At 45.4% G+C, this 26769-nt stretch overlaps 4 protein-coding genes across 4 annotated transcripts in view; 2 read left to right on the top strand and 2 right to left on the bottom strand.

The window, feature by feature from the left end:
- Nucleotides 1–6866, bottom strand: part of LOC140722556 (NACHT, LRR and PYD domains-containing protein 3-like) — a 36224-nt gene extending 29358 nt beyond the window's left edge. The window contains exons 1-3 of the mRNA XM_073037259.1: nucleotides 6799–6866; nucleotides 3082–3147; nucleotides 2851–3008 (exon numbers count right to left, since the gene is read on the bottom strand). Of these exons, the coding sequence (XP_072893360.1) occupies nucleotides 2851–3008; nucleotides 3082–3147; nucleotides 6799–6866 (292 nt within the window). The remainder of the gene's footprint in view (nucleotides 1–2850; nucleotides 3009–3081; nucleotides 3148–6798) is intronic.
- The window catches only part of LOC140722572 (uncharacterized), a 175586-nt gene that overhangs the window by 69310 nt on the left and 79507 nt on the right, over nucleotides 1–26769 (bottom strand). The window lies entirely within an intron of this gene.
- The window catches only part of LOC140722565 (NACHT, LRR and PYD domains-containing protein 3-like), an 883504-nt gene that overhangs the window by 827894 nt on the left and 28841 nt on the right, over nucleotides 1–26769 (top strand). The gene's annotated exons all lie outside the window — the stretch shown is intronic.
- The window catches only part of LOC140722564 (NACHT, LRR and PYD domains-containing protein 3-like), a 38440-nt gene continuing 28841 nt past the window's right edge, over nucleotides 17171–26769 (top strand). Inside the window, exons 1-5 of the mRNA XM_073037266.1 lie at nucleotides 17171–17189; nucleotides 20493–20589; nucleotides 23266–23577; nucleotides 23821–24180; nucleotides 24755–24921. Of these exons, the coding sequence (XP_072893367.1) occupies nucleotides 20580–20589; nucleotides 23266–23577; nucleotides 23821–24180; nucleotides 24755–24921 (849 nt within the window). The 5' untranslated portion in view covers nucleotides 17171–17189; nucleotides 20493–20579. The remainder of the gene's footprint in view (nucleotides 17190–20492; nucleotides 20590–23265; nucleotides 23578–23820; nucleotides 24181–24754; nucleotides 24922–26769) is intronic.

Raw genomic sequence — 26769 nt, 5'->3', positions numbered from 1 at the left:
TCCACCTGCCGCATTTTACACATTATTTCATATTTACCCCAGCTACATGTTTTATTTTTCCCTCGGTACCTTTGAGGTCCCCATCGCTCCACCTCTCGGATCTCAGAGTTCCCATCCCGGTCCGATACTCAATGCCTACCCGACTTGTGCAGGCTTCATTGAAATTTCTTCTGTGTTTATAAATACTAATAATATTCACATTCCTCCGGCCTCACTGGACAGGAACAATGAAACATCAAGTGAGAAGCAGCAGGAAGTGGCCATTCAGCCTTTCTAACCATCAACAAGATGGCGGCTGCTCCCCCATTTCAGCCACATGTTCCTGCCCGATCCTCATTTCCTCGACCCCTTCGGTCTCCACACATCTGCCGACCACTGTTTTATGTGAAGACGATCAATGAGTCTTCATCGTCCTCCAGGAATCAGTCTGGTGAATCTCTGAAACAAACACTCTCTAACTTCTTATAATCCTCCATGGAATTAAATTCCATTTCTGCAGCCCCGTGTTGCCCCAACCACTCACCTCCCATCCCTGTCACTCTTTCCACCTTCCCATCTCCCCCTCACCTGGATCCACCTCTCACTCCACAGCTTTTGCCCCATCCCTACCCTTCACGTCTATTCTCTGACTATTTCCCGTCCACTCTCAGTCCAGAGGGAGGTTCTCGGCCCGAAATGTTGACGGTCCATTTCCATCCACAGATGCTGCCCGACCCACTGAGTTCCTCCGACAGTTTGTTCTTTGGTCTGTATAACCCGTGTTAGTATGGGGAGCGGGATTTTACACCATATTCCAGGTACAATCTCAACAAAGCCCAAATAATTGTTACGGTTATTACCACGAGAAAGCTTGCAAATGCTGGAAATGCAAAGCAACACACACAAAATGCTGGAGAAACTCAGCACAACAGGCTCTATCTATGGAAAAGATTAAACAGTCCACATTTTGTACCATGAGCCTTTTTCATTACCAAGAAAGAGGGGGAAGATATCTGAATAAAAAGGTCGGGGAGGAGAAAGAGGGGATGTGGAAGGTGATAGGTGAAGTCAAGTGTAGGACTGGAGATGAAAGAATCGGAGCGTCGTCAATAGGAGAAAGGGAAAGAGGGAGCCCGGGGGGAAGTAGTAGGTAGGCTGGTCAGCAGAAATGAAAGTTCATATGGGGAACAGAGAAGTGGGTTGGGGGGGGGTGGACTTGTATACTGGAAGGAAAATTCAATATTCATACAATCAGGTTGGAGGGTACCCAGATGGAATATAAGGTGTTGCTCCTCCACCCTGAGGACGGTCTCATCTTGGCACAAGAGGAGGCCATTGATCGAGACGTCGGAATGGGAATCAGAATTAAAATGTTTGGTCTGCAAAGTCACCCCTGTGGCAGATGATACAGAGATGCTCGACAAAACGGTCTCCCAATTGATGGTGGGTCTCACCAATCTAAAGGGGTCAGTATCATGTGCACCGGACACAATAGATTGCCTCAGCAGATCTGCAGTGAAGTGTTGCCTCACCTGGACGACAGTTCTGGCCTCGGAACGGAGGTGTGGGAGGGGGTGTACCGGTAGGTGTAGCCCTTAGGCCGTATGCAGGGATAAGTATCTGGAGGAAGATTAGTGAGGAGGGATGAATGAACAAGGGGATTGTGGAGGGAGTGATCCCTGTTTGTGACATCCTAAACAGATTTGCATAAATGCAATCCCTACATTCATCAGTTATCTCTATATCGCAATATAAGCATTATATATCCCACACAGTGAACGCTCAAGGCATCCAGGTTTCCACACCGGCTCCTAAGGGGCAGCGAATGTGTCTCTACGCTGAGAGGCGGTGACAACAGAGCGATAAAAAAGTGCAGCTCTTCTTGCAGCTCTGGTGGGCTGTTACCCTGGAAACGGAGGAAGTGGTTCACCGAAAATAAACCAACAAAGGGAAATAACAAATTCAACATCAGATGCTATGAGTTTCATCAAGACAAAGATTAACACTGCAGCCAAAACAAAAATTGTAATGGCTGATTTTACTCTGCCTTGTGTTGTATTCGGTTGAAGCTCTGGTAGTTCCAGCTCACAAAAAACGATTCCTGGATGACTCAATTAGCTCAAAGGTGCAAGGCAATATCACATAATGAAGACAAAAGTTAAAAGAAACATTGCTGATAGATGTCATTGAAGCGATGGGATACAGACCAGACAGAGGTTGAACAAAATGGCACGGAATGAGCAGAGGGACCAAACTGGATGTTCCCCAGCGTGTTGAGTTGGACACCTGGCCTCATAATATAGCTCGACGTGACATTGCACCACATGTCTGTCTGCAATGCATTATCACCTCAACGTACTGTTGTAATGTATTCATGGATGGTACAGAAGACGAGATTTTCACTGAACCTCGGTTTATGACAACAATAAACGATACCGCTCTTTAACTGTGTCGGAATATTAGGCAGACTGAGCTTCTGCTTTGAAACTTCTGGAGGGAGACGTCACTGAGTTGTAGAAATTTGTAAGGATCCGTGCTAAATGGGAGAAGGCTTAATTCTCGCATGGAGAGGGATTCCACCCGGAAACATTGCCTGCACTTCGACAAGTCGTAACAATGGAATGGAGTCAAGAAAAAAAATGCCCATCCACACCGTGAAGACGTGAGAGATCTGGTTCTCACTGTCCTGTCTAAATGGGGAAAGATGAAACTACTCATACACGTGGAGCAGTCTCTCGAGGGTGCGATTACTTTGTTTAACCCTCTCTGTCTGCAAGAAAAGAACAGGCCTAATGGCCATTGCAGTGTCCTGGAATTATGTAAAACAATTATTCACCTGGCATCAATCCAGGTGAAGATTCAATCCTATACCGGGCCAGGTGAAGGAGGTAAATTTCCCCAGGTACAAATCAACGGGTGGGTTTAGTCCCGGCATCAGCACCTCCTCCCGCTCCTCGGACCAGAACACCAGGGGATGAGCGGCGGCTATTCTCAGGCGGTTCGGTGCGGTGGCAGCGAGGCGAGACAGCCTGTTCGGGGAAGTTAACGGGACTCACTGCCCAACATCAGACCCCTGCATTCGGGACCGGATTCAACACTCACCGGTGGGAATTTGATGTCTTTGCACGCAGGCAGAGATCCGTCTCCTGGCTCCCCGCCGAGGATCCGCTTCAACACAGAACGGAAAGAAAACCACCTCCCATCCGGAGGCTGAGCATGCTCAGTGCAATTGGCTGGTCGATAGAACGGGGCGGGGCAACGGAGACAAACAGGCAGATGCTGCAGATCTGCGGTAAAATTTGATCACGTGACCGACGTGTGGGTCTATTTCAGTCAAGTTCAACATCACCGGCGGCTGACATCAAATTTGCTGTCTTTACGACTGCAGTGTAATAAAAACATAGAGTAGTACAGCACAATACAGACCCTTCGGCCCACAATGTTGTGCCGACCCACAAACCCTGCCTCCCATATAACCCCCCAACTTAAATTCCTCCATATACCTGTCTAGTAGTCTTTTAAACTTCACTAGTGTATCTGCCTCCACCATTGACTCAGGCAGTGCATTCCACGCACCAACCACTCTCTGAGTGAAAAACCTTCCTCTAATATCCCCCTTGAACTTCCCTACCCTTAACTTAAAGCCGTGTCCTCTTGTACTGAGCAGTGGTGCCCTGGGGAAGAGGTGCTGGCTGTCCACTCTGTCTATTCCTCTTAATATCATGTACACCTCAATCATGTCTCCTCTCATCCTCCTTCTCTCCAAAGAGTAAAACCCTAGCTCCCTTCGTCTCTGATCATAATCCATACTCTCTAAATCAGGAAGCATCCTGTTAAATGTCCTCTGTACGCTTTCCAATGCTTCAACATCCTTCCTATAGTTAGGCGACCAGAACTGGACACAGTACTCCAAGTGTGGCCTAATCAGATTTTTATAGAGCTGCATCATTACCTCGCGACTGTTAAACTGTATCCCTCGACTTATGAAAGCTAAGACCCCATAAGGTCTCTTAACTACCCTATCTACTTGTGAGGCAACTTTCAGGTTTCTGTGGACATATACCTCCAGATCCCTCTGCTCCTCCACACTACCAAGTATCCTCCCATTTACATTGTACTCTGACTTGGCGGTTGACCTTTCAAAGTGTACTATCTCGCACTTCTCCGGGTTGAACTCAATTTGCCGCTTCTCAGCCCGCTTCTGCATCCTATCAATGTCTCTCTGCAGTCTTTGACAACTATCTACAATACCACTAACCTTTATGCCGTCTGCAAACTTGCCACCCCACCCTTCTACACCAACATCCAGGTCGTTAAAAAAATCACGAAAAGTAAAGGTCCCAGAACCGATCCTTATGGGACACCACTAGTCACAACCCTCCAATCCCAATGCACTCCCTCCACCACAACCCTTTACCTTCTGCAAACAAGCCAGTTCTGGATCCACCTGGCCAAACTTCCATGGATCTCATGCCTTCTGACTTTCTGAATAAGCCTACCGTATGGAACCTTGTCAAATGCCTTACTAAAATCCATGTAGATCACATCCACTGCACTACCCTCAGCTATATGCCTGGTCACTTCCTCAAAGAACTCTATCAGGCTTCTTAGACACGATCTGCCCTTCACAAAGCCATGCTGACTGTTCCTAATCACACCATAATTCTCTAAATACCTATAATCCTTTCTCTAAGAATCTCTTCCAAAAGCTTTCCCACCACAGACGTAAGGCTGACTGGTCTATAATTACCCGGACTATCCCTACTAACTTTTCTTTTTAACAAGGGAACAACATTCGCCACCTTCCAATCCTCCTGTACCATTCCTGTGGACAACGATGACATAACGATCCTAGCCAGAGGTTCAGCCATCTCTTCCCTCGCCTCATGGAGCAACCTGGGGAATAATCCGTCAGGTCCTGGGGACTTATCCATCCTAATGTATTTTAACAATTCCAATACCTCCTCTCCCTTAATATCAACATGCTCCAGAACATCTAGCTTACTAATATTGTCTTCACCGTCATCAAGTTCCCCCTCATTGGAGAATACCGAAGAGAAGTATTCAGTCAGGCACTCGCTCACTTCCACAGCCTCCAGGCACATCTTCCCACCTTTATCTCTAATCGGTCCTACCTTGCCTCCTGCCATCCTTTTGTTCTTCACATATTTGAAAAATGCCTTGGGGTTCTCCTTTACCCTACTCGCCAGGGCCTTCTCATGCCCCCTTCTTGCTCTTCTCAGCCCCTTCCTAAGCTCCTTTCTTGCTACCCTATATTCCTCAATAGACCCATCTGATCCTTGCTTCCTAAACCTCATGTATGCTGCCTTCTTCCACCTGACTAGATTTTCCACGTCACCCGTGGTTCCTTCACCCTACCATTTTTTATCTTCCTCACTGGGACAAATTTATCCTTAACATCTTGCAAGTGATCCTTAAACAGCGCCCACATGTCCATAGTACATTTCCCCGCAAAAACATCATCCCAATTCACACCCGCAAGTTCTAGCCGTATAGCCTCATAATTTGCCCATCCCAAATAAAAAAGTTTCTTGTCCTCTCTGTCGCCTAGATGCTCACCCACTGAGAGATCTGCGACCTGACCAGGTTCGTTACCTAATACTAGATCTAGTAAGGCATACTAGTCCTCGTCGGCCTGTGAACATACTGTGACAGGAACCCGTCCTAAACATACTTAACAAACTCAGCCCCGTCTAAACCCTTGGAACTAATCAGAAGCCAATCAATATTAGGGAAGTTAAAGTCACCCATGATACCAACTGTGTTATTTTTGCAACTGCCTCCCAATCTGCTACTCGGTATATCTGCTGTTACCAGGGGCCCTATAGAATACCCTCAATAGAGTCACTGCTCCCTTCCAGTTCCTGACTTCCAAACATACTGACTCAGTTGAGGATCCTACTACATTACCCACCCTTTCTGAAGCTGTAATAGTATCCCTGACTGTACTGCCACCCCTCCTCCCCTTTCACCCCCCCCCCCCCATCCCTTTTAAAACACTGAAATCCAGGAATATTGAGAATTCATTCCTACCCTGGTGCCAGCCGAGTCTCTGTAATTGCCACTACATCAGAATCCCATTTACGTATCCAAGCTTTCAGTTCATCACCTTTGTTCCTGATGCTTCTTGCATTGAAGTACACACACTTTAGCCCTTCTGCCTTACTACCTTTACACCCTTTACTCTGCTTCTCTTTCCTCAAAGCCTCTCTATATGTTAGATCTGGCTTTACTCCATGCACTTCTTCCACTGCTCTATCACTCCGGGTCCCATCCCCTTTGCAAATTTGTTAATTAGTTTAAACCCTCCTGAAACATGCTAGCAAACCAACCTGCAAGGATCTTGCTCTCCCTTGAGTTCAGGTGCAACCCATCCAATCTGTACAGATTCCACCTACAATAATAAACAAAAATAACACACGATGAATTACAGTAACTATATATATAATGTAGCTACATTAAATGAGTAGTGCAAAATAAAACTAAACAATAAATAAATGATTAGGGTGGCTGAACTGAAGTGCGAACGTTTTTGAGAAGCCCAGATAAATGGAAAGGGCTTAATTCTCCATTAAATGCGTGCATATATCGGGAAATATTGGCTGCACGTTGGCAGGTCGTAACAGGGGAATTGAGTAAAAAAAAAATCCCACCCACAGCGAGAGAACGTGAGAGATCTGGATCTCACGGCGTTGTCTGAGCGGACATGCACGTGGAGTAGTGTCCCGCAGATGCTGCAGACCTGCAGTAAATTGGGAGTTCGGAACTGGATCACGTGATGGGTGGAGTGTCCCCCACCTGAACCGGTGACTGTGCTCCTCGCCGCTCACAGGCTGCTGACCCACCTGCCGTATTTTCCCGTTCATTCATATTTTTAGTGCCCACAATTAAAACATTTCCCTCCGTATCTTCCCCATTCCACTCCTCCGGATCACAGAGTCACGGATTCGATACCCATCACAGTCCAACACACAATTCACTGCCAAACTGCAAATATGCAGCTTTCATTCACATCACTTCTATATAGAATACAGAGAAGATTCACAGGATGTTGCCGGGACCAAACGAACTGAGTTATAAGGAAAGACTCAATTCGTTAGGACATTATTTGTTGGAACGTAGAAGGTTGAGAGGAGGTTTGACAGAGGTAATGAATGCTGGGTATAGCTAGGGTAAATGCAGGTGAAATCACCAGCGTATCTGCAGGGGGCATCTATTGTAACCCGTGTTCCCGAAGCGTCCTCATTAACATTGGTGAGACCCGCCATAAATTGGGAGACCGTTTCGTCGAGCATCTCTGTATCATCTGCCACAAGGGGGACTTCGCAGTGTCCAAACATTTTGATTCTGATTCCCATTCCGACGTCTCGATCAATGGCCTCCTCTTGTACCGTCCTCAGGGTGGAGGAGCAACATCTTATATTCCATCTGGGTACCCTCCAACCTAATTGTATGAATATTGAATTCTCCTTCCAGTAAACCAATGTCGCCCCCCACTTCTGTATTCCCCACTCTGAACTTTCATTTCTGCTCACCAGCTTGTTACTTCCTCCTGGGTCCGCTCTTTCCCTTTCTCTTATTGACAACACTCCGATTATTTCCTCTCCAGTCTATGGCCAGTCCTACACTTGACTTCACCTATCACCTCCAAGCTCGCCTCTTTCTCCATCCTGACCTTTGTATTCAGATCACTTCCCCTCTTCCTCAGGAATGAAAAAGGCTCGTGGTCCAAAATGTGCACTGTTTACACTTTTCCGTCGATAGAGCCTGTTGTGAGGAATTCCTCCAGCATTTTGTGTGCGCTGCTCTGGATTTCCAGCGTTTACAAGCTTTCTCGTGTTTATGTATGGCAATTACCGTAACAATTATTTGTGCTTTGTTGAGATTGTGCCGAGAATGTGGTGTAAAATCCCGCTCCCCATACTAACACGGGTTATACAGACCAAAGGACAAACTGCCGGAGGAACTCAGTGGGTCGGGCAGCATCTGTGGAGGGAAATGGACCGTCAACATTTCGGGCCGAGACCCTCCCTGTGGACTGAGAGTGGACGGGAAATAGTCAGAGAAAAGAGTCGAGGGGTGGGGATGGGGCAAGAGCTGGGGAGTGAGAGGTGGATCCAGGTGAGGGGGGAGGTGGGAAGGTGGAAATAGTGACAGGGGTGGGAGATGAGTGGTTGGGGTAACACGGGGCTGCAGAAGATATTTAATTCCACGGAGGATTATAAGAAGTTAGAAAGTGTTTGCTTTAGAGATTCACCAGACTGATTCCTGGAGGGCGGTGAAGACTCGGTGATCGTCCTCACATAAAACAGAGGCCGGCAGATGTGTGGAGACCGAAGGGATCGAGGAAATGAGGATCGGGCAGAAACATGTGACTGAGATGAGAGAGCAGCCGGCATCTTGCTGATGGTTAGAGGGGCTGAATGGCCTCCTGCTGTTTCTCACTTGGTGTTTCAGTGTTCCTGTCCAGTGAGGCTCCGGAGGAATGTGAATAGAACTTAGTGTTTCTAAACGTATGAGTGATTTCAATGAAACCTGCACAAATCGGGTGCGGATTTAGTATTGGACCGGGACGGGAATTGATTCCCTAACTCTGAGAAACAGGAGGTGGAGCAATGGGGACGTGAAAGATGCAGAGGGAAAAAATTAAAAATGTAGCCGGTGTAAATATGAAATAATATGCAAAATGCGGCAGATAGGTCAAGCAGTGTGTGAGGGGCAAGAAGCAGAGTCACCGGTTCAGACGGGAGACCCTCCACCCGTCACGTGATCCAGTTTCTGGCTCCCATTTCAAACGCAGATCTGCAACATCAGAGGTTCTCGCTTCCGAGGCTCCGCCCCCGCTCCCAGAGGACCCGGATGGGCGGCAGATTTCTTTCCGTTCTCTGTTGAAGTGGATTGTCACGGGGAGTCGGTGGACCAATCGCTGTCTGCAGGACAAATTGATCAAGTTCTCATCGGTCAATATTGTGGCCGGTCACTCGGGGTGAACGCGACCGACAATTTCCCATCGGTGAGTACTGAAGCCGTTCACGGGAGCGGGGAACCTGATGTTGTGCAGAGTCCCGTCAACTTCCCCGAACTGGCGGCCTCGTCCCGCTTCCTGGACACAACCTGCCGGGGTCGTTCCGGTTATGGGACCTTCACACCGAACCGCCTGAGATGAGCCGCCGCTCAGTCCCTGGTGTTCTGGTCCCAGGAGTGGGATGAGGTGGTGATGCCGAGACTGAACCCATCCATTAAGATGTACCTGGAGAACTTTACCTCCATCACCCGGCCCGGTATCGGATCCAAACTTCACCTGGATCAACGCCTGGGGTCGATAATTGTTTTACATATTTCCAGCGCACTGGAAGCGCCCGTTAGGCCCGCTGTGTTCTTGCAGACTCGAGGGTTAAACAGAGTAATCGCACCCTCGGGACACTCCACCACGTGTAAGAGTAGTTTCATCTTTCCCAGTTCAGACAGGACAGTGAGATCCAGATCTCTCACGTCCTCTCGGGGGACTGGGAAGTTTATTTCCATCTTCTTTCCATGGCTACGACTTGCCGAAATGCTGACAGGGTTTCCCGATATCTGGTCCTATTAATGCGAGAGTTAAGTCTTGTTCATGTTTGCCCAGCCTGTATCCCAATGCCGCAATGATATATTTCAGCAATCTCTCTTCTAAACTTTGTCTTCATTGTGAAGTTTTGTATTGCACCTTTCTATTTATTTATTTGTTTGTTTGTTTGATTGTTTATTTATTTATTTAGTTAGCTAGTTAGTTAATTATTTAGTTATTGTTCGCTAGCAATACCAGAGGTTTAGTTGGACACAACACGTGGCAGGGTAAAAGCAACCATTTCAATTGTAGATTCACCGTTACAAAATGGCTGCAGTGTTAATCTTTGTCATAATGGAACTCATAGCATCTGATGTTCAGTTTGTTATTTCCTTTTTCGGTTATTTTCTGTGAGCCACTTCCTCTGTTTCCAGGGTAACAGCCCGTCAGAGCTGCAGCAAGTGTTGCACTTTTTATCGCTCTGTGGTCATCACCTCTCAGGGTAGAGACAGTGGCCTCGGGAGCAAATGTAACAGAGTGATAGTGGGAGGAAAGGATGCCGTGAGCATTGACTGTGTTTGATGTACTACACCAGGGTCAGGATGAACTTAGAACTAACAAATTGTTTGGGGTGGGGTGGCATTTACAGTTCAGGGTAGCAATCAGTTTCTATCTGTGCATTAAAATGAAGAGGGCGAAAATACTACAGTTGCAGGAAATTTAAAGTAAGGAGGCGAAAATACTGGAAACGCTCAGCAGATCGGCAGCATCTTGGACAGTGTCGGTTCTGGAACTCGGTATTCCACCATTTGTCCTTTCAGAGATGTCGTCTGATGTACTGAGCTCCCAGCATTTTTTACTTTATAGTTTTATATTTTGTTCCTGCTACACTGCAGGAAACATGGCAGCCCGCTCTGCTGGGCAAGATCCCACACAGCGATGACATAGGGATCAAATGTGTTTAGCTGCTGGGGTCAGGCTGAAGTGACCCACAGGCTGAAGTGTATCCACATCCTCTATACAGACCGGGGAACCAACCTGAGCACCAACTTCGGCAGAGAGTCATTAGCTTCCAATTCCACCTTAGTTTGTGAATCGGAAATGGCAGGAACACCACGGCAAATTGCCGGCACCAAGGCGTCTTTGTATGTGTGATGATATTGGGCTGGTGACTCTGAGGATATGGAACTGCCAGTATACGGGCTACAGTCCAGGTTGGTAAGTCTGCAGCTGGGATCGGTATTTTCTCAGTCTGCAGTGAAGCTGAAATCCCGGGCGGTTGGGCATTGGTTATGGGGAAGTCACCGTCTACACTGCCCAATAGGACACATCATATCTGTCAAGTATTTTGGAGATTGGTTTAGAGTTCACCAGGGAGTTGGGTGAAGTTAGGCAGTGATGTTGATCATCTGAACTTTGGTAAAGTCTGTAACAAGATCCTGCATGGCAGCTGATCGGGAAGGTTCGGTCATGTGGGATTCACGGGGAGCTGGCGAGGTGGATTCACACCGGGCTCACAACAAGAAGCAGGGGGAGATGATTGAAGATGGTTTTAGCGAATGGAGGCCTGTGACGAGTCGGATGTGTGTGTCAGTGTCGACACCTCTGTAATTCACTATTCATGCCATTGATTTGTATATGAATGTACATGGCTACACAGAGTATTATGTACCGTTGTGTTCACCCTACTGTAGTAAATATATTATCAAGCTGGAGAGGGTGCAGAAGAGATTGTTGAAGATGTTGCCTGGACTAGAGGGCCGAGTCATAGGAAGCATTTGGCTGAGCTGGATCTTTAGTCCAGATGAGAATGAGGGTGACATTGTAGGAGTTCATGAAATCAAGATGGAATATAAATAATGAGGTTGGTCGTGGCATTTTCCCCAGGATTCAAGATTCAAAAATGTTTGATGTCATTCTAGTACACAAGTGTAAAAGAGAACAAAATAATTCATACTCTGGATCCAAAGCAAGACAGAAAAAATATAATGATAGAGACCACAATAATAAACAAAACACAATACATAAAGTATGATAGTTTAAAACGACTGATTGTCTGTCCATAAAGTGACGTTAATCACAGGAGTGTCTGGACATGTGAGACTGACATTGATTCTTCTTCTGCATGTGCCTTGCGCGTTACACACCTGGGCGATCATGGGTCTCCACATCCGATGACTCCTCACAGCGTCAATGATCCGTCACACACTTAGATCTGTTAGTTCTTTCACAGTGTCCATATATTTTCTTCTTTGTCTTCCTCTTCCGCGTTTCCCAGGCATAGGGCCTTGTAATGTAAGGTATGCTATTTCTCCCTTTCTGATGACATGGTCCAGGAATTTAAGTTTCCTCTCATTTAATGTTCTCATTAAAGATCTTTTTGCATGTGCACGTTGGAGTACCGTCTCATTATTTACCCTAGCTCTGTATGATATTTTCAGCATTCTTCTAAAAAAAAACACATTTCTGTTGCTTCTAAGTTTTTTTGGAGTTCAGGTGTTACAGTCCATGTTTCGGAAACATACAGCGAGATTGACCAGATGCAACATTTCAGTAGCCTAAGCCTTGTTGTCATAGAAATGTGTCTGTCGGTAAAAATGGGTTTCATTTCTTGGAAACACGAGTGAATCTGCAGATGCTGGAAATGATTAAAAACACAAAATGCTGGCAGAACTCAGCAGGCCAGACAGCTTCTATGGGAGGAGGTAGAATGATGAAGGGTTTCAGCCCGAAACGTCGTCACTACCTCCTCCCATAGATGCTATCTGGCCTGCTGAGTTCTGCCAGCATTTTGTGATTTTATTCATTTTTTGGAAGTTGGTTTTGGCAATGGCAATTCTTCTTTTTATTTCTACTTTACTTCTAGCATCTTGTGATATAAAGCTACCAGGGTAATTAAAGCTGGTCTTTTGTTCAATCTCTTGGTTACCGATGGACAATTGGCAGTTGGGAGTATCCTGCCCTTTTTATATTTCCATATATGTGTTTTTTTTTTACCGTTGATGGTTAGACCAAAGTCTGCACTTGTTTGTACACTTTGTCTAGGAGGATTTGTAAGCGTTCTGCAGCACTTGCTATTAGGGTGGTATCACTTGCATATCTTATATTGTTGATGTAAATACCTCCAATTTTTATCCCATCTAGGTCTTCTATTTCTCTGAGAATCATGTCAGTATAGATATTAAATAATTCCGGTGAGGCAACGCATCTCTAACTCCCCTTTGAATTTTAGTCTAACTGCTTGTATTATCATCAATTTTTACAGCCACTGTTTGATTCGAATATAAATTTTGAATAAGTTACTGGTCCCTTCCGTCAATGTTTAGTTAAGTGAGAATTTGAAATAGTTTTTCATGTTACACTTTGTCGAATGCTTTAGTGAAATCAATAAAAAATAAAAAGACATCATTTTGACACTCAATTGCCCTTTCTAAAAGCATTCGTAGTATGACAATGGCGTTCCTGATTCTTCTATCCTCCATAAGCCCATATTGTAGTTCAGAATTTTCTGGGCTTAACTTGTTTTTAATTCGACTCAGAACAATTATCAACAAAATCTTTATTATGTGACTCATAAGACTGATTTTTCTATAATTTTCGCAGTCAATAGTGTCCAGGAATTTTAGGCAGAGTTATAAATACTGATTTCAAGAGATCGTCAGGCAATACACCAGACTCATATCTGCCATTAAACTCTGCTTGTGGAAAATAACCGTTTTGAGATTGCTTGTCCTGGCGTGGATGTTACAGATCCACAATTCCTTTGAGGCAGCACCAGAGTCGTAAAGAGATTTTTGGGCATATTGGCCATTAGGAAGAAGGGTCGGGGTATTAATGCTAAAGTTGTAAAAGTCACAGTGGTTCCAAAATATGCAGTATTGTGTGCAGCTCTGGTCCGAACTTGGAGGAAAGATATCGATAAGAGTGAAAGTGTGCAGGGAAAATTACACGGACATTGCTGGTGTTTCACGAAATAATTATAGTGATAGGTTGAACAGGTTAGGACTTGATTACCTGGAATACAGGGGAATGAGGGGGTATCCGAGCAGGGTTCCAACTTTTCTACGCCATTTACCCCTACAATTAAAGAAAGGGTCCATGGATCCTAGGTTCCAAACCCCCGCTAGAAACATAGAAAACTATGATGGTATAAAAAGGGTGAATGCAGGTCGGCATTTTCCACTCAGGTTGGGTAAGATCGTGAATTTAATTGAGAATGTGACACATTGAAAGGGATTTTGAGGGGGAAGTAACAGATGAAGTTTCAATTGTAGTATTTGAGAGATGTTTGGGTAGGTAAATGGATGAGGGAGGCATAGAGGGCTATGGTCTGCGTGCAGGGGGAGGGGACCACACCGAAAATGACATGGACTGGATGGGCTAATAGTCCTGTGTCTGCGTTCTGAGGGCTCTGTGAATTTAATTTGATCGTTCGACACATTTTCGACATTTGTTGCCGACAGGTGATATCCAACAATGTGTTTTTATTTTGGACCAGGGTCTGCAGTGCTGAGAGTTCTGTAGAGCTGGAACTACCATGAGATTTGCTGAATGCACCTCGACAGGGTAAATACAACCAGTGGAATTTTAGGATCACCATCACAAAATGGCTGAATGTTCAGTTCATCTTTGCATTAATGAAATTCAGAACATGTCACTTTGAGTGTGTTATTTCCTTTTTCGGTTATCTTTGCGAGCCACTTCCTCCGTCGCCAGGGCAACCGCTCAGCAGAGCTGGAAGGAGAGTTGAACATGTTTATCGCTCTCCGGTTACTGACTCTCGGAGGAGAGACAGGGGCCTCAGCAGCCGCGGTTGATACTTTGAGCTTTCACCGTGCGGGATGGATGATGTCTGTGTTGGAATGAAGAAACAACTAATGGTTGTAGAGATTGCATTTATGCGATTCTGTTCACTGTGTCAAACATCTTGCAGTCAGTCAGTGTCTTGTGCATCAAAAGAACTAAAATATCTCCTGTATTTAGTTTCCAGTGCTATATTTTCAAATTTATATTTACAACATTTTGTTCCTGTTACGCGACGGGGAAAGTGGCTGCTAATTGACCTGGGCTACACCGCACTCAACAATAAAATAATGAACAAGTATGTTCAGTGTAACTGTGGAGACAAGTTGAAATGTAACAGCACCCTCTTTGTGACCCAATGCCCATGTCTCCCGGCTGATCCCCGTCCAGACAAAGGATCATCAGGCTCCAGTTCTGTCATGGGTTGGTGTGGGAGTGTAAATTTTTGAACTGGGATTAGCTGAGACACTGCCGCATATTACCGGCAGCAAAGAGCCCTGGGAGAGCTGGTGCTTGAGATACAATCTTGGGATGGGGGCTCCAGGAATATGGGACTGTTAGTGTTTGGGCTTCGGTCTATGTTGGTGATTTTACAGATGCGGCTGGATGTTCCTCCTTCTGCAAAAAAGCAGACGTCTCCGGTGGCTGGATATTTGTAGCGTGAATCTCTCAGTGTGTGACCTGGAAAAGATGTGCGAGGCTCTCGGTGATGGCTGTGACCCTCTGAGGTTGGATCCTGGGATACCACACTTGTTTTGGCCCAGATAAAATGAATCAGGGAATCAAGTTGTCCGCGTTTATGAGATGTTGAGCGAGTATTTCTGTTCTGTGCTCAGATGTTTGATTCTATAGTTCCTTTGGAAGCAAAGCAGAGAATGAGTTCCCATTCCATCCCACACAGGGAGAGGCTGTGATTAAATACCCTGTTTTGTGTTTGCACCAGTAGAAATAGACCGGGGTTTCAGAATTCAATTCACATTTGGAAATCCCCCCTCACTGTCACCTGTCTATCTGCCAGTGGGAGACAAACAGAAACTCTAGATGCTGAAGATAGAACAGAACATGGAACAGTACATCACAGGAACAGGCCCTTCGGCCACAATGGTGTGCCAAACCAGCTGAAAAGTAAATCAACCCCCTCAAAAAAAAGCTAATGACCTACCTACACAATGTCCATATCCGCTGAATCTTCCTCACATCCATATGCCTATCTAAAAAAAAACTAATGACTCCTACCTACACAAAGTTCATATTCGCTCAATCTTCCTCACATCCATGTGCCTATCTGAACGTCTCTTAAAAGCCTCCGATGTATTTGCTTCCACCACCATAACAGACAGCAGATTCCGGGCATCCACACCTCTCTGAGTAAAACAACTTACTCTCACATTTCCTTTACATCTACTCCCTCACACCTTCATTGCATGTGCTCTGGTATTAGACATTTCAAAACAGGGGAACGATACTTCCTGTCTACTCTACCTATGTCTTTCATAATCTTAAAAACCTCTGTCAGATCATCCCTCAGTCCCTACCTCTCCAAGGAGAACAACCCGAGACTTTCCACTAAAACCTGGATGAATCCATTCTGACGAAAGGTCAGGAAACCGAATCGGTAACATTTTCCCTCTCCCAACAGCTGCTCCTTACCTGCTGAGCGTTTCTTGTGATTCTCATTTCTCTTTATTACATTCACCTGGAACATTTTAAATCTCCTGCGAATGGATCAGCGCATCAGCGCTCGTTTTGTGTCAGTTGATAGAAGAGAGAAGAAACCACACAGCTTTTCCCAGTACATTATCCTGATACCAATTGTCCTTTATTTTTACCCCGGAAATGCATTCAGTACAGTTGTTGATAACAAGGTTCAAAGAATAATCCGAGGAATGATAAGCATTATGCATGTGGAGCATTTGATGGCCCTGGGCCTGTGTTCAGTGGAGTTCAAATGGTTGGCGGGTTAGGACAGGGGTGATTATTTACACCGACTGAATGACAAGAAGTTTGGTTGCAGTGAGAATGGAGAGGGTGTCTTGATTAGACGGAGAGTCTGGGATCTAACAGTGCCGCCTCAGAATAAAGAAGCTTCACTTTAAAACTGAGATGAGAGAAATTACTTTAGCCAAATGTTGGTTGATCTGTGGAATTTGATGCCACAGAGGGTGGTGGAGGCTGTCGTTGGGTATATTCATGTTCTGGATTGCTAAATAGGTTGCGTGCTATAGCAGGGAAGCAAGAATACGGTGTTGGAAAAAAAAATCCTCCATGATTGATTTTGGAGCAGACTAGAATGACCGAATCACCTAATTCTACTCCTATGCATTATGATTTGTATCTTATACCATGACTGAGTAATGAGTTCTTTGTGTCCCATCACAAACAAGAGAAAATCTTCAGATGCTGCCAAGCAATACACACAAAATGCTGGAGGAATTCAGAAGGCCAGGCAGCATCTATGGAAGAGAGTAGAGTCGACATCCAGATGCTGCCTGGTCTGATGAGTTCCTCCAGCAATTTTGTGCGTGTTACTTTGTATCCCATGTCAGGCTTTGGAAAGTGTGAGGGGCAGTTACAGATTTCTTCACTCGCATCATTATATATGAGTTCAAGTTCCAATACGTTTAATTCTTTGTTCTACTTTGTATGAGTAACATGCTTCATTATCTCTCTGGTTAAAGGTAGACCTGACCTGCGAGATTTATTGGAAGAAAAGTCCACGACAAGGAGAAAATCACAACTGAAGACGAGGGAACAGCAACAATGAACCAGCCCGAAGACGGAGAGCACCAAATGGAGATAACCCATCTGACGTGACGTCTCCATTGATTCAGCCAGGAGAAAGGTTGGTGAGTCTTATTTACCCAAACACTGGTCCTTTAGACATAACATTTCTGTATCAAGGAAGGTAGGAAATAGCTGGAGTGGGACTAAATAAGCCTCGGAATACCAGTATGCGTCTGTCAGACCCATTTGCACTCACTGCAGATTTGCTAATTACTCTGGGAAGTCACGCACATTCCCTCATATTGTTTACTCATTTCAAACTCTTATCAGTTCTGCTTGTTTCCTTGCTTGGCTGTGTTACGTCACAATAATCTCAAAATGCGTTGAGAATTTCCTCCCTTTATAAGAGGCCGCAGTTTTTTCCTGCTCTGGTGATTGCAGAATTACCGTGAACTACAGCAACATGTCATTAACTCCTCTGTCTATTGCAATCTGCAACGATATACTTGCCCTCGGGTATGTTGTCCTACAAGCCTCCGCAAACCCTCTTGAAGCCAAATGTCCCAGCACCACATTTCAGTCTTAACTAGCAAATGCCAACCAATAATTTACATTTGTATACCCTGTCGCCATCAGGTACATTTCTACTAATAAATTGTCAGAACCTACGAATCTGTGATTAAGCATATTTAGGTTTTATAATGAAGTTATGTTCCCATTTGGCCCTGTACCAAAGGCATGGGTTATATCTGTACTTGAGATGAATAGATGTCCCTGCAGCCAGGACTTCTGGAGCTGCCGGGTTAGTTTAAACTCAGTCGTTGCGGGATGGGAACCAGAGTGTTTGGTCAGATAATAGAAGAGTTGATATAAAGGTAGATGCGAAGTTCACAGAGACTGTGGAAGGATCGGTTGTGGACAGGGCGTCATGTAGTCAGTTGGAAATGTCTTTAATTCAATACAATATGTATTAAGAATACGAGTAACTTAGAACATGGATGGTACATGTTATCACCATTATACAGACCGGACTGTTACAAGGGCAGGATTGGTGTTTGATGCTCCAGGTTTTCGTTGTTTCATAATACATATGGGGGGGGAGGCGTGAAAGGCGGACAATTGTCTTTACTAATTAGGAATCATATGACAGTTACATAAACAGAGGACATCAATGTGGGTGGAAATCAGAAAAGGGAAGGGGGCTATCATTCTGGAAGTATTCTACAGGCCTCCCCCAAAGCCACTAGGATAATGAGAGCAGATAACTTGGCAGTTTTGGGAAAGGTGCAAAAACAACAAGGTTATTATCATTATTGATCTCAACTTTCCTGATATTGATCCCACCTCCTTGTTCCAAAATGTGTCAATAGGGCAGAATGCATTGTGCTTCCAGGCAGGATTCTTGACATAGTATGTGGATGGGCTAACTGGAGGATTTGCCATACTGTATCTAGTTTGAGGCAGTTGATGCCGGTCAGATGACAGAAGTCACGATGGGTGACCTTTTTGAGATGGTGACCACAACACCCCAACTTTTATCATGGTCATGGACAAGGATAATAGCAGACGATACGAGGCAGTATTTAATCAGTGGATGGATAGTTACAATGGTATTCGAAGCATCTTGGGGGTGTAAATTGGAAAAACATTCTCAAAGGGAAATGCAAGATGGAACTGTGAAGTTTGTTTCAGGAACTCTTGAATGCGGTTCGGGGTAGATTTGTTCCACACACAGTGAAAGAATGTTTATATAAACGAACCGTGGTTCACAAGGGATGAGAACATTTAAGCAAGAGGGAAAAGGAAGCATTATTTAGGTACAGTAAGCAACATTCAAGCGAGGCTCTAGAGAATTATATGGTATCCTGGAAGGAACTAAAGAAGCGACTTAGAAGTCAAAGGGAACTTGAGAAGTTCTTGGGAAGTAGGATAAAGGAAAGCCCAAGGCGTTCTACATGTGGGTGAAGAAGAGGAGGAGGAATAACTTTAGGGTAGGATACTCAGGAGCAAAGATGGAAACATGCCTGGACGATGCAGTGATAGGTGAGGTGCTTAATGAATGCTTTGATTCTGAGTTACCAATGAGATGGACAGTGATTGTGATAATAGCATAATATTGCCATTCTGCTAAGAAAGTGATGTTGTTCAATTTACCAATAAACGCCATGTTACTACAGAAAGTGAGGGGTGATTACGGGGCATTAACAATGAACATTGCATCCTCTCTGGCTACAGGGATAGTAACACATGATTGGAGGCTGTCAAATGTTGTTATGTAATTCAATAAACCCAATGGGTTTAAATCCTGGGGATGATAGACCAGTGAGTGTTACATCGGGCGTGGGCAAACCCTTGGAGTGGATACTTAGGGATAGGAAATTTGAGCATCTGGAGAAGCATAATATTACTACGGGTTGCCATTTTGGCTTTTTGATGGTGAGTGGAGAAAATGGAAGGGCAGGTGCGGGAGATAATTTCCCACAATATGGAGAAGTCACACACAGCATATCTACTAACATTTGTATCGACAGAGACTCATCAGGAATCACTATGGCATGGTGCATGGAAAGTTGTGTTCAACAATACCTTTAAAGGTTTTTCAAGATGATTATCAATGAGGGAGGGGGAGTGGATGGTGTACATTGAACTCCAGTAAAGCCTTTGGCAAGGTGCCTCATGACAGCTTGGTCTGGAAGATAAGGTCCCATGCGGTACAGAGAGAGAAAGTTAGATGGATTCAAAAATTTCCTTGAAGGTAGCAAGCAAAGAGTAATGGTTGAAGGTTTCTCCTCAGAATGGAGGCGCGTAAGTAGTGCTGTATCGCAAAGATACACGTAACATTTGATATTTGTTAGTTGATAGCAATGAAGTGAATGCAGGTGCACAAGGCTTGACTGGTCAGTTCGTGGATGACGCAAAATTAGTAGATGGTACTCACGGTGAAGACTGTCGTAGCTTATAGGGGATCTAAATGGGCAGAGGAGTGGTATATAGATTGCAAAACCAACACGAGCAGCAACGGTTTCATGCAGAGTTTGGTGATGATGTGGAGGGGAGCAGCCAGAGGAAGTGAGTGAGGCAGGAACGATTGTATAATTCCAGAAGCAGTTGGGATGTGAATATGGAATAAAGAGGCCAGGAGGGAAATGGGTCCAACACAGGAAATTAGCACCATCTAAGTGTACACTGTGGTCAGCATTGTCTCGATGGGCTGAAGGGTCTGTATCTGCGCTCTGTTGCTCTGTGACTCTATCAGTAGGATGGCCAGATATCACCGGACCGACATACAGACATGGTGTGGGATTTGATGTTTGGTCCCTAAGCACACTGCTGCTCTGATACAGAGGCTGACAGTACTGTCACATTTGCAAAGTAATCCTACTCTCTCTGACTCACTGTCTGCCTGTTTTGTGTAATTCAGGGCATCACCAGCAGGTGGGGCTGTCCTGCAACGCGACCAAAGTGTAAACAAGACGCCGACAATCAACAATCGTCAGTCAGAATCAGAATGGCAACAGGTATGTTCACTGGGATCTTTATAATTAAACTTATGCCCTGTTGGTGCACAATAGTTCAGATGAAGAAACTTACACAGGCGCTAACAGGGCAGAGAAAAGTTTCATCAAGCAGTGTCATTGATCCCACTGGTAAAGCGATTTTGTGTAGTCGATCAATCCAACAGTTCCAGCGCAGGGACCTGACACCAGTAATGGTCGAATGACTCCGCTCACCAGGCAAAGCTTCACCTGGGTGAAAGGAGCCGGAGACCTTGAATCAGTAGGTTGAGAGTGATACACAAACAGAAATGAGACAGCGGTGTTGTTTGTTATGTAAAAGTCCAGGTTCAGGGTTTGTTGCACATCAGGGCCTGTTTAGAGGTGAAAGACATCTCCAACTTTCATTTATAAAATTCAGACACAGGTGATTGGAGCATTTCCGGGATTTCAGGAATTGTGTGATAATACAACATTTCACGTTTTGGCAGGGCAGCTATCATCTCCCCCCTCGATGCGCAAAGTTGATGAGGAGAATTTTCCGAACTCTGTTTTCTGTAGCTGAGCCGAGAACATTGCCAGCCTTCGAAATGGCTGAGGATCAGGAGACACTTCATTTTGGATTATCTTGTGGTCTGCTTCGGTGCATCACTGTTTGGTATAGAGGGGTAACTGCACAGGATCGAGAGAAGCTGCAGAAGGTTGTAAATCTGGTCAGCTCCATCTTGGGCAGTAGCCGACAAAGTACCCAGGACATCTTCAGGGAGTGCTGTCTCAGAAAGTTAGCGTCCATTATTAAGGACCCCCAGCACCCAGGGCATGCCCTCTTCTCACTGTTACCATCAGAAAGTAGGTACAGAAGCCTGAAGGTACATACTCAGCGATTCAGGAACAAATTCGTCCCCTCTGTCATCTGATCCCTAAATGGACATCCAATCTTTGGACACTACCTCACATTTTTAATGTACAGTCTGTCTGTTTTTGCACGCTTTTAAAAATCTATTCAATATACGCAATTGGTTTACTTGTTTGTTTTCTATTATTATTATTATTATTATTATTATTATTATTTATTATGATTTTTCTCTGCTAGATTATGTGTTGCATTGAACTGCTGCTAAGTTAACAAATTTCACGTCACATGCCGGTGATAATAAACCTGATTCTTTTTTTTTCATCCCCCAATCCATATCCGGTCTGTGGCCAAAAAGGTGAACGTGAGTTCTCAATATTTCCCTCTTCAGATGACCTGCTACCTGAATTTAAATTCCCAGTATCTCTGATGGGAGACCCGGTATAACCAGTGACCAACTGTCTCTGTCTCCTGTAGGCATTGTGTTTGTGCTCAACTCTGTGATTCCAGGTGGAATGAAAGAAAGGTTACAGCCTGGACTAATTCATGCTGTTCTAAATGTCTCTGAGCTTGCCCGATTTCCCAGCAGCTTTTCCCAAATTTCCCTTGCAGACTTCTTCGATCCTTTTTCCTCGCACAACTTCTCAACTTTGTAATTTTATTTGTGTTACAGCCTCCTGTTGCTTCATGTAATTTATACCCATCAATCACTACATGAAAAAATGCCCCTTTTGAATGAATGAATGAATGACATTTTATTTCGGTCAGTAAAAACATAAGAAAAACATCATTTTCAAAGATGATTGTTAAATCAAAATTAAATAATAAAAAAACAAGAAAATGTAGATATTCTTTAAAACAGACCGAAAGGGTGTCAGCTGAATCTACAGCTTATTATGCCTACCCCTCTTACTTATACAGAAAACATATTTGGCGTCAATCATCACATCAAAAATGTCATAATCTTTTAACAAAATTCCGAGTATCATTTATCACTGCCATTCATTTCAAATCATGCATTTTTATATTTGTTCATTAAATGTGTAAGGTTACCATTCAAGCTCCCATGATCCAGGGCAAACTGTTCCAGCCAAACCATTTAACACAAAAACCAAACAGCCCCATCCAGTAACGTACTGGTCAATCTCCCCGACACTCTTTCCGTCTGAATCACATCCATCCTATAGATTAGCAACTGCAAAAGCGAGACTAAGCTTAGCTGCCAGAAATGCACGCAAGACTCTCCGTTTGCCAATGACTTGTACAGTTGTTACCTGACAATCATCGTCCAGGAGATGGGATGGGAGCCAGGGGACTAGGCATCATGGGCTTCAAGGTTATGATCAGTCTGTAACCCTGGGGACTGGACATTGTTGGTATCAAGGCAATGGTCAGTCTGTGACCCAGGGGACAAGACAGTGTGTGACAAAGCAAACGGAGAGCATGTGATCTGGAGGATCGGACCATGAGTAATCCAATGGCTTGTCTGTGAGTGACACAGGTGACTGGACAGTTTCTGATCCATGGAGATTTATGTCTGTGGAAGATAATCCCAGTTATAATTCCCGGTATCACCTGATGCCGTTCCATTAATAACGGCTGGTTATCAGTCTGTTCAACTAATGCGTAGTCGGTGATCAGTATATCCAGTTCTTTTTCTGGGACTGGATGTGTCCAGACACTGGCTTATCGGGATGGTCACCTGGCAGGAAGTGTGGTTCACATTCACCAGCACAGTCCCACTCCAAATCTGGTCATCCGGAGTCTCGGCTCCATTGCAGACACACATTGTGAATCCTTGTTTGAGTCTAAATCACTATAAACCTGCTATTCATAATTTACTTAAGGTGGGAAATTAAATCGGGTACAGAAAATACTCAAAAGGCTTTTACCAGGCGGATCATTGAGGGAAGATGACCGGGACACGGGAAGCAAGCTACCAAAGCAGGGTCGGATTGAGAGCAATGTCCCAATGGAATGTAGTCCGGCCACAGCGGAAGTGGAGCAAATTCAGCCCAGTGAAGTGAATGCCTGTCAGCCCAGAGACAGTGACGTCAGAGACACCGATCAGGACCCTGGAACCAGCACAAGTGAGGCGACTGTCTGTCAGCTCGGAACCTCATTGAACACGGAATTATCAAGTCCCCAACAAGGAGCGGGTGAGTGAAATATGAGGGTGATTTGTTCACAGAATGAGGTAGGAAGGCGGGTAAATGTCTTTCTTTGTTGGATGGTTGGTCAGAGAGGGGAAATATGTGAGTGTATTGCATGTGGTGTAGTAGGCACCCGTTACCCCACTACAGGAACTACGGGTATTAGTCTCAGCTCCATTGCAGACACCCATTGTGAATCTTTGTTCGAGTATAAATCACTCTAAACCTGCTATTCATCATTTACTTCAGGTGGGAAATTAAATCGGGCACGGAAAGTACTCAAGCGGTTTTTACCAGGCAAATCTCTAAGGGAAGATGATCGGGACACGGGGAGCAAGGTGCCAAAGCAGGGTCAGATTGAGAGCAATGTCCCAATGAAATGTGGTCCGGCCGCAGCGGAAGTGAAGCAAATTCAGCCCAGAGGCAGTGACGTCAGAGACACTGAGCAGGACCCTGGAACCGGCACAAGTGAGGTGGCTGCCTGTCAGCCCAGAGACAGTGACGTCAGAGACAGTGATCAGGACCCTGGAACTGGCACAAGTGAGGCGACTGCCTGTCAGCTTGGAAGCTCATTGAACATGGAATTATCAACATTCCCACAAGGAGCAGGTGAGTGAAATGTGAGGGTGATGTGTTCACAGAATGAGGTAGGAAGGCGGGTGAATGTGTTTCTTTGTTGGATGGTTGGTCAGAGAGGGGAACTGTGTGGGTGTGGTACATGTGGTGTAGTGGGCACCCGTTACCCCACTACAGGAACTGTATTACCTGCTCTGATGATTTCCAGGATGTGTATCGGAGGAAATGCAGCTAAACGAATAAGAGAGTATTTCCAGGATATGAGTTATGGGAAATGTATTCGCCAGGATGGAGAGAATATCTCTGGGAAGCAACTGTCATTGACAGTCCCAACATTTATTACCCATCTTAACCTGAAATCTGTAAGTGGATGGGACGGTGGGTGAGGCAGGTTTCTAGTGAATGTGGTCCTTCTGGTAACGTAATGTCCAGCGCATTGATGTGTCGGTTTTAAGGCCAATTTTGGAGATTTGGGCAAAATACTGTTTCCAGCTGAAAGCAAGTGAACACTGAGATTCAAGACATGACTGGTTTATTGAGTTGGGTGAGAGCGGTGGAGACAAGCGATATTTGAGTTTGTGACGACATTCTCTTTTTATATTCACAGAGCCAGAGTTTACAGTCTCTGACCTCCTGGCAGAGGGGGGCGAGTATCGACTGTACCAACTGACGAAGTTCTACAGGGCCAGGTTCAAACAAGCGATTGAAGAAAAGGTTGAAAGACTCGGTTGGATGTTGACAAAGGAGGGACATTTCAGTAGAGAAGAAAATGAGGTAAGTGTCATAAGGGGGAGCGTTGAGACAGGACCCAAATGTTGACACAAAGTACTAGGAACAGGGTGGGACAAAGCTAAGGGACGGGACAGGCCGCAGTTCGTGACGTTCGTGGAGCTCGTGGGGTTCGTGGCGTCCGTGGAGATCTTGGAGTTCGTGGAGATCCTGGAGGCTTGGGTAGAATGAGGCTACAGTCCTGGGTTCTTGGGAATCTTGGATACTTGGGTTCCTGGAGTTCTTGGGTACGTGAGTTTTTGGAGTGCTTGGAGGCTTGGGTAGCTCAGGCTAGAGTCTGGGGTTGTCTAGGGACGGAGTGCTTGGAGGTTTGGATAGCTCGAGGCTAGAGTTTTGGGTTCTTAGATCTAGCCTCCTGGGCGGGCCAGGGGCTCGCTTACAGGGGGGAAGGAAAGTAACTTCTGCCACCTCCAACGGGATCCAACTAACAAGCACATCTTTCCCTCCCCCCCTTTCTGCTTTTCGCAGGGATCGCTCCCTGCACGACTTCTTTGTCCACTCGTCCCCCCCCCCCCCCCCATCCCTTCCCACCGATCTCCCTCCTAGGACTTATCCTTGTAAACGGAACAAGTACTACACCTGCCCTTACCTACCACCCCACCAGCCTCCAGGTCCAACGTATAATTCTCCGTAACTTCTGCCACCTCCAGCGGGATCCCACTACCAAGCACATCTTTCCCTCCACCCTCTTTCTGCATTCCACAGGGATCGCTCCCTACGCGACTCCGTTGTCCACTCGTCCCCCCCCCATCCCTTCCCACCGATCACCCTCCTGGCACTTATCCTTGTAAGTGCTACACCTGCCCTTACACTTCCTCCCTCACCATCATTCAGGGCCCCAGACAGTCCTTCCAGGTGAGGCGACACTTCACCTGTGAGTCGGCTGGTGTGGTATACTGCGTTCGGTGCTCCCGGTGTGGCCTTTTATATATTGGTGAGACCCGACGCAGACTGGGAGACCGTTTCACTGAACCCCTACGCTCGGTCCGCCAGAGAAAGCAGGATCTCCCAGTGGCTACACATTTCATGTCCCATTCCCATTCTCATATGTCTATCCATGTCCTCTTCTACTGCCAAAATGAATCCAAACTCAGGTTGGAGGAACAACACCTTATATATGAGTCCAACCTGATGGCGTGAACATTGACTTCTCTAACTTCTGTTAATGCCCCTCCTCCCCTTCTTACCCCATCTCTGATAGATTTAGTCCCCCCCCCTTCTTTTCTTTCTCTCTTTCTGCCCATCTGTTCTACATCTCGATCTGGTGCTTCCTTCCCACTTTCTTTCTCCCTAGGCCTCCCGTCCCATGATCCTTTCCCTTCTTCAGCTCTGTATCCCTTTTGCCAATCACCTTTCCTGCTCTCAGCTTCACCCCACGCCCTCCGGTCTTCTCCTATCATTTCACATTTTCACTCCCCCTCCTACTTTCAAATCTCTTACTATCTTTCCTTTCAGTTAGTCCTGACGAAGGGTCTCGGCCCAAAACGTCGACAGCGCTTCTCCTTATAGATGCTGCCTGGCCTGCTGCGTTCCACCAGCATTTTGTGTGTGTATCTACCTTTGCTGCCACTTTTAATGAATTATGGACCTATATTCAAAGTTCACTTTGTTCTACCACAATCCTCAGTGCCCTACCGGTCACTGTATAAGATTGACCCTGCTTAGTCCTTCCAAAGTGCAATACATCGCACTTGTCTGCATTTAATTGCATCGGTCATTTTTCAGCCCATTTCTCAGCTGGTTTAGACACCACTGCAAGCTTTGGTCGTCTTTCTCACTCTCCACTACACGTCCCCACTCTTGGTGTCATCTGCAAATTTGCTGATACAATTG

This window comes from Hemitrygon akajei, unplaced genomic scaffold, assembly GCF_048418815.1.
Source record: "Hemitrygon akajei unplaced genomic scaffold, sHemAka1.3 Scf000080, whole genome shotgun sequence".
NCBI classification, from domain to species: domain Eukaryota; kingdom Metazoa; phylum Chordata; class Chondrichthyes; order Myliobatiformes; family Dasyatidae; genus Hemitrygon; species Hemitrygon akajei.
The sequence above is the reverse complement of the archived record's forward strand: the minus strand, read 5'-3'. Positions and strand labels throughout refer to the sequence as shown.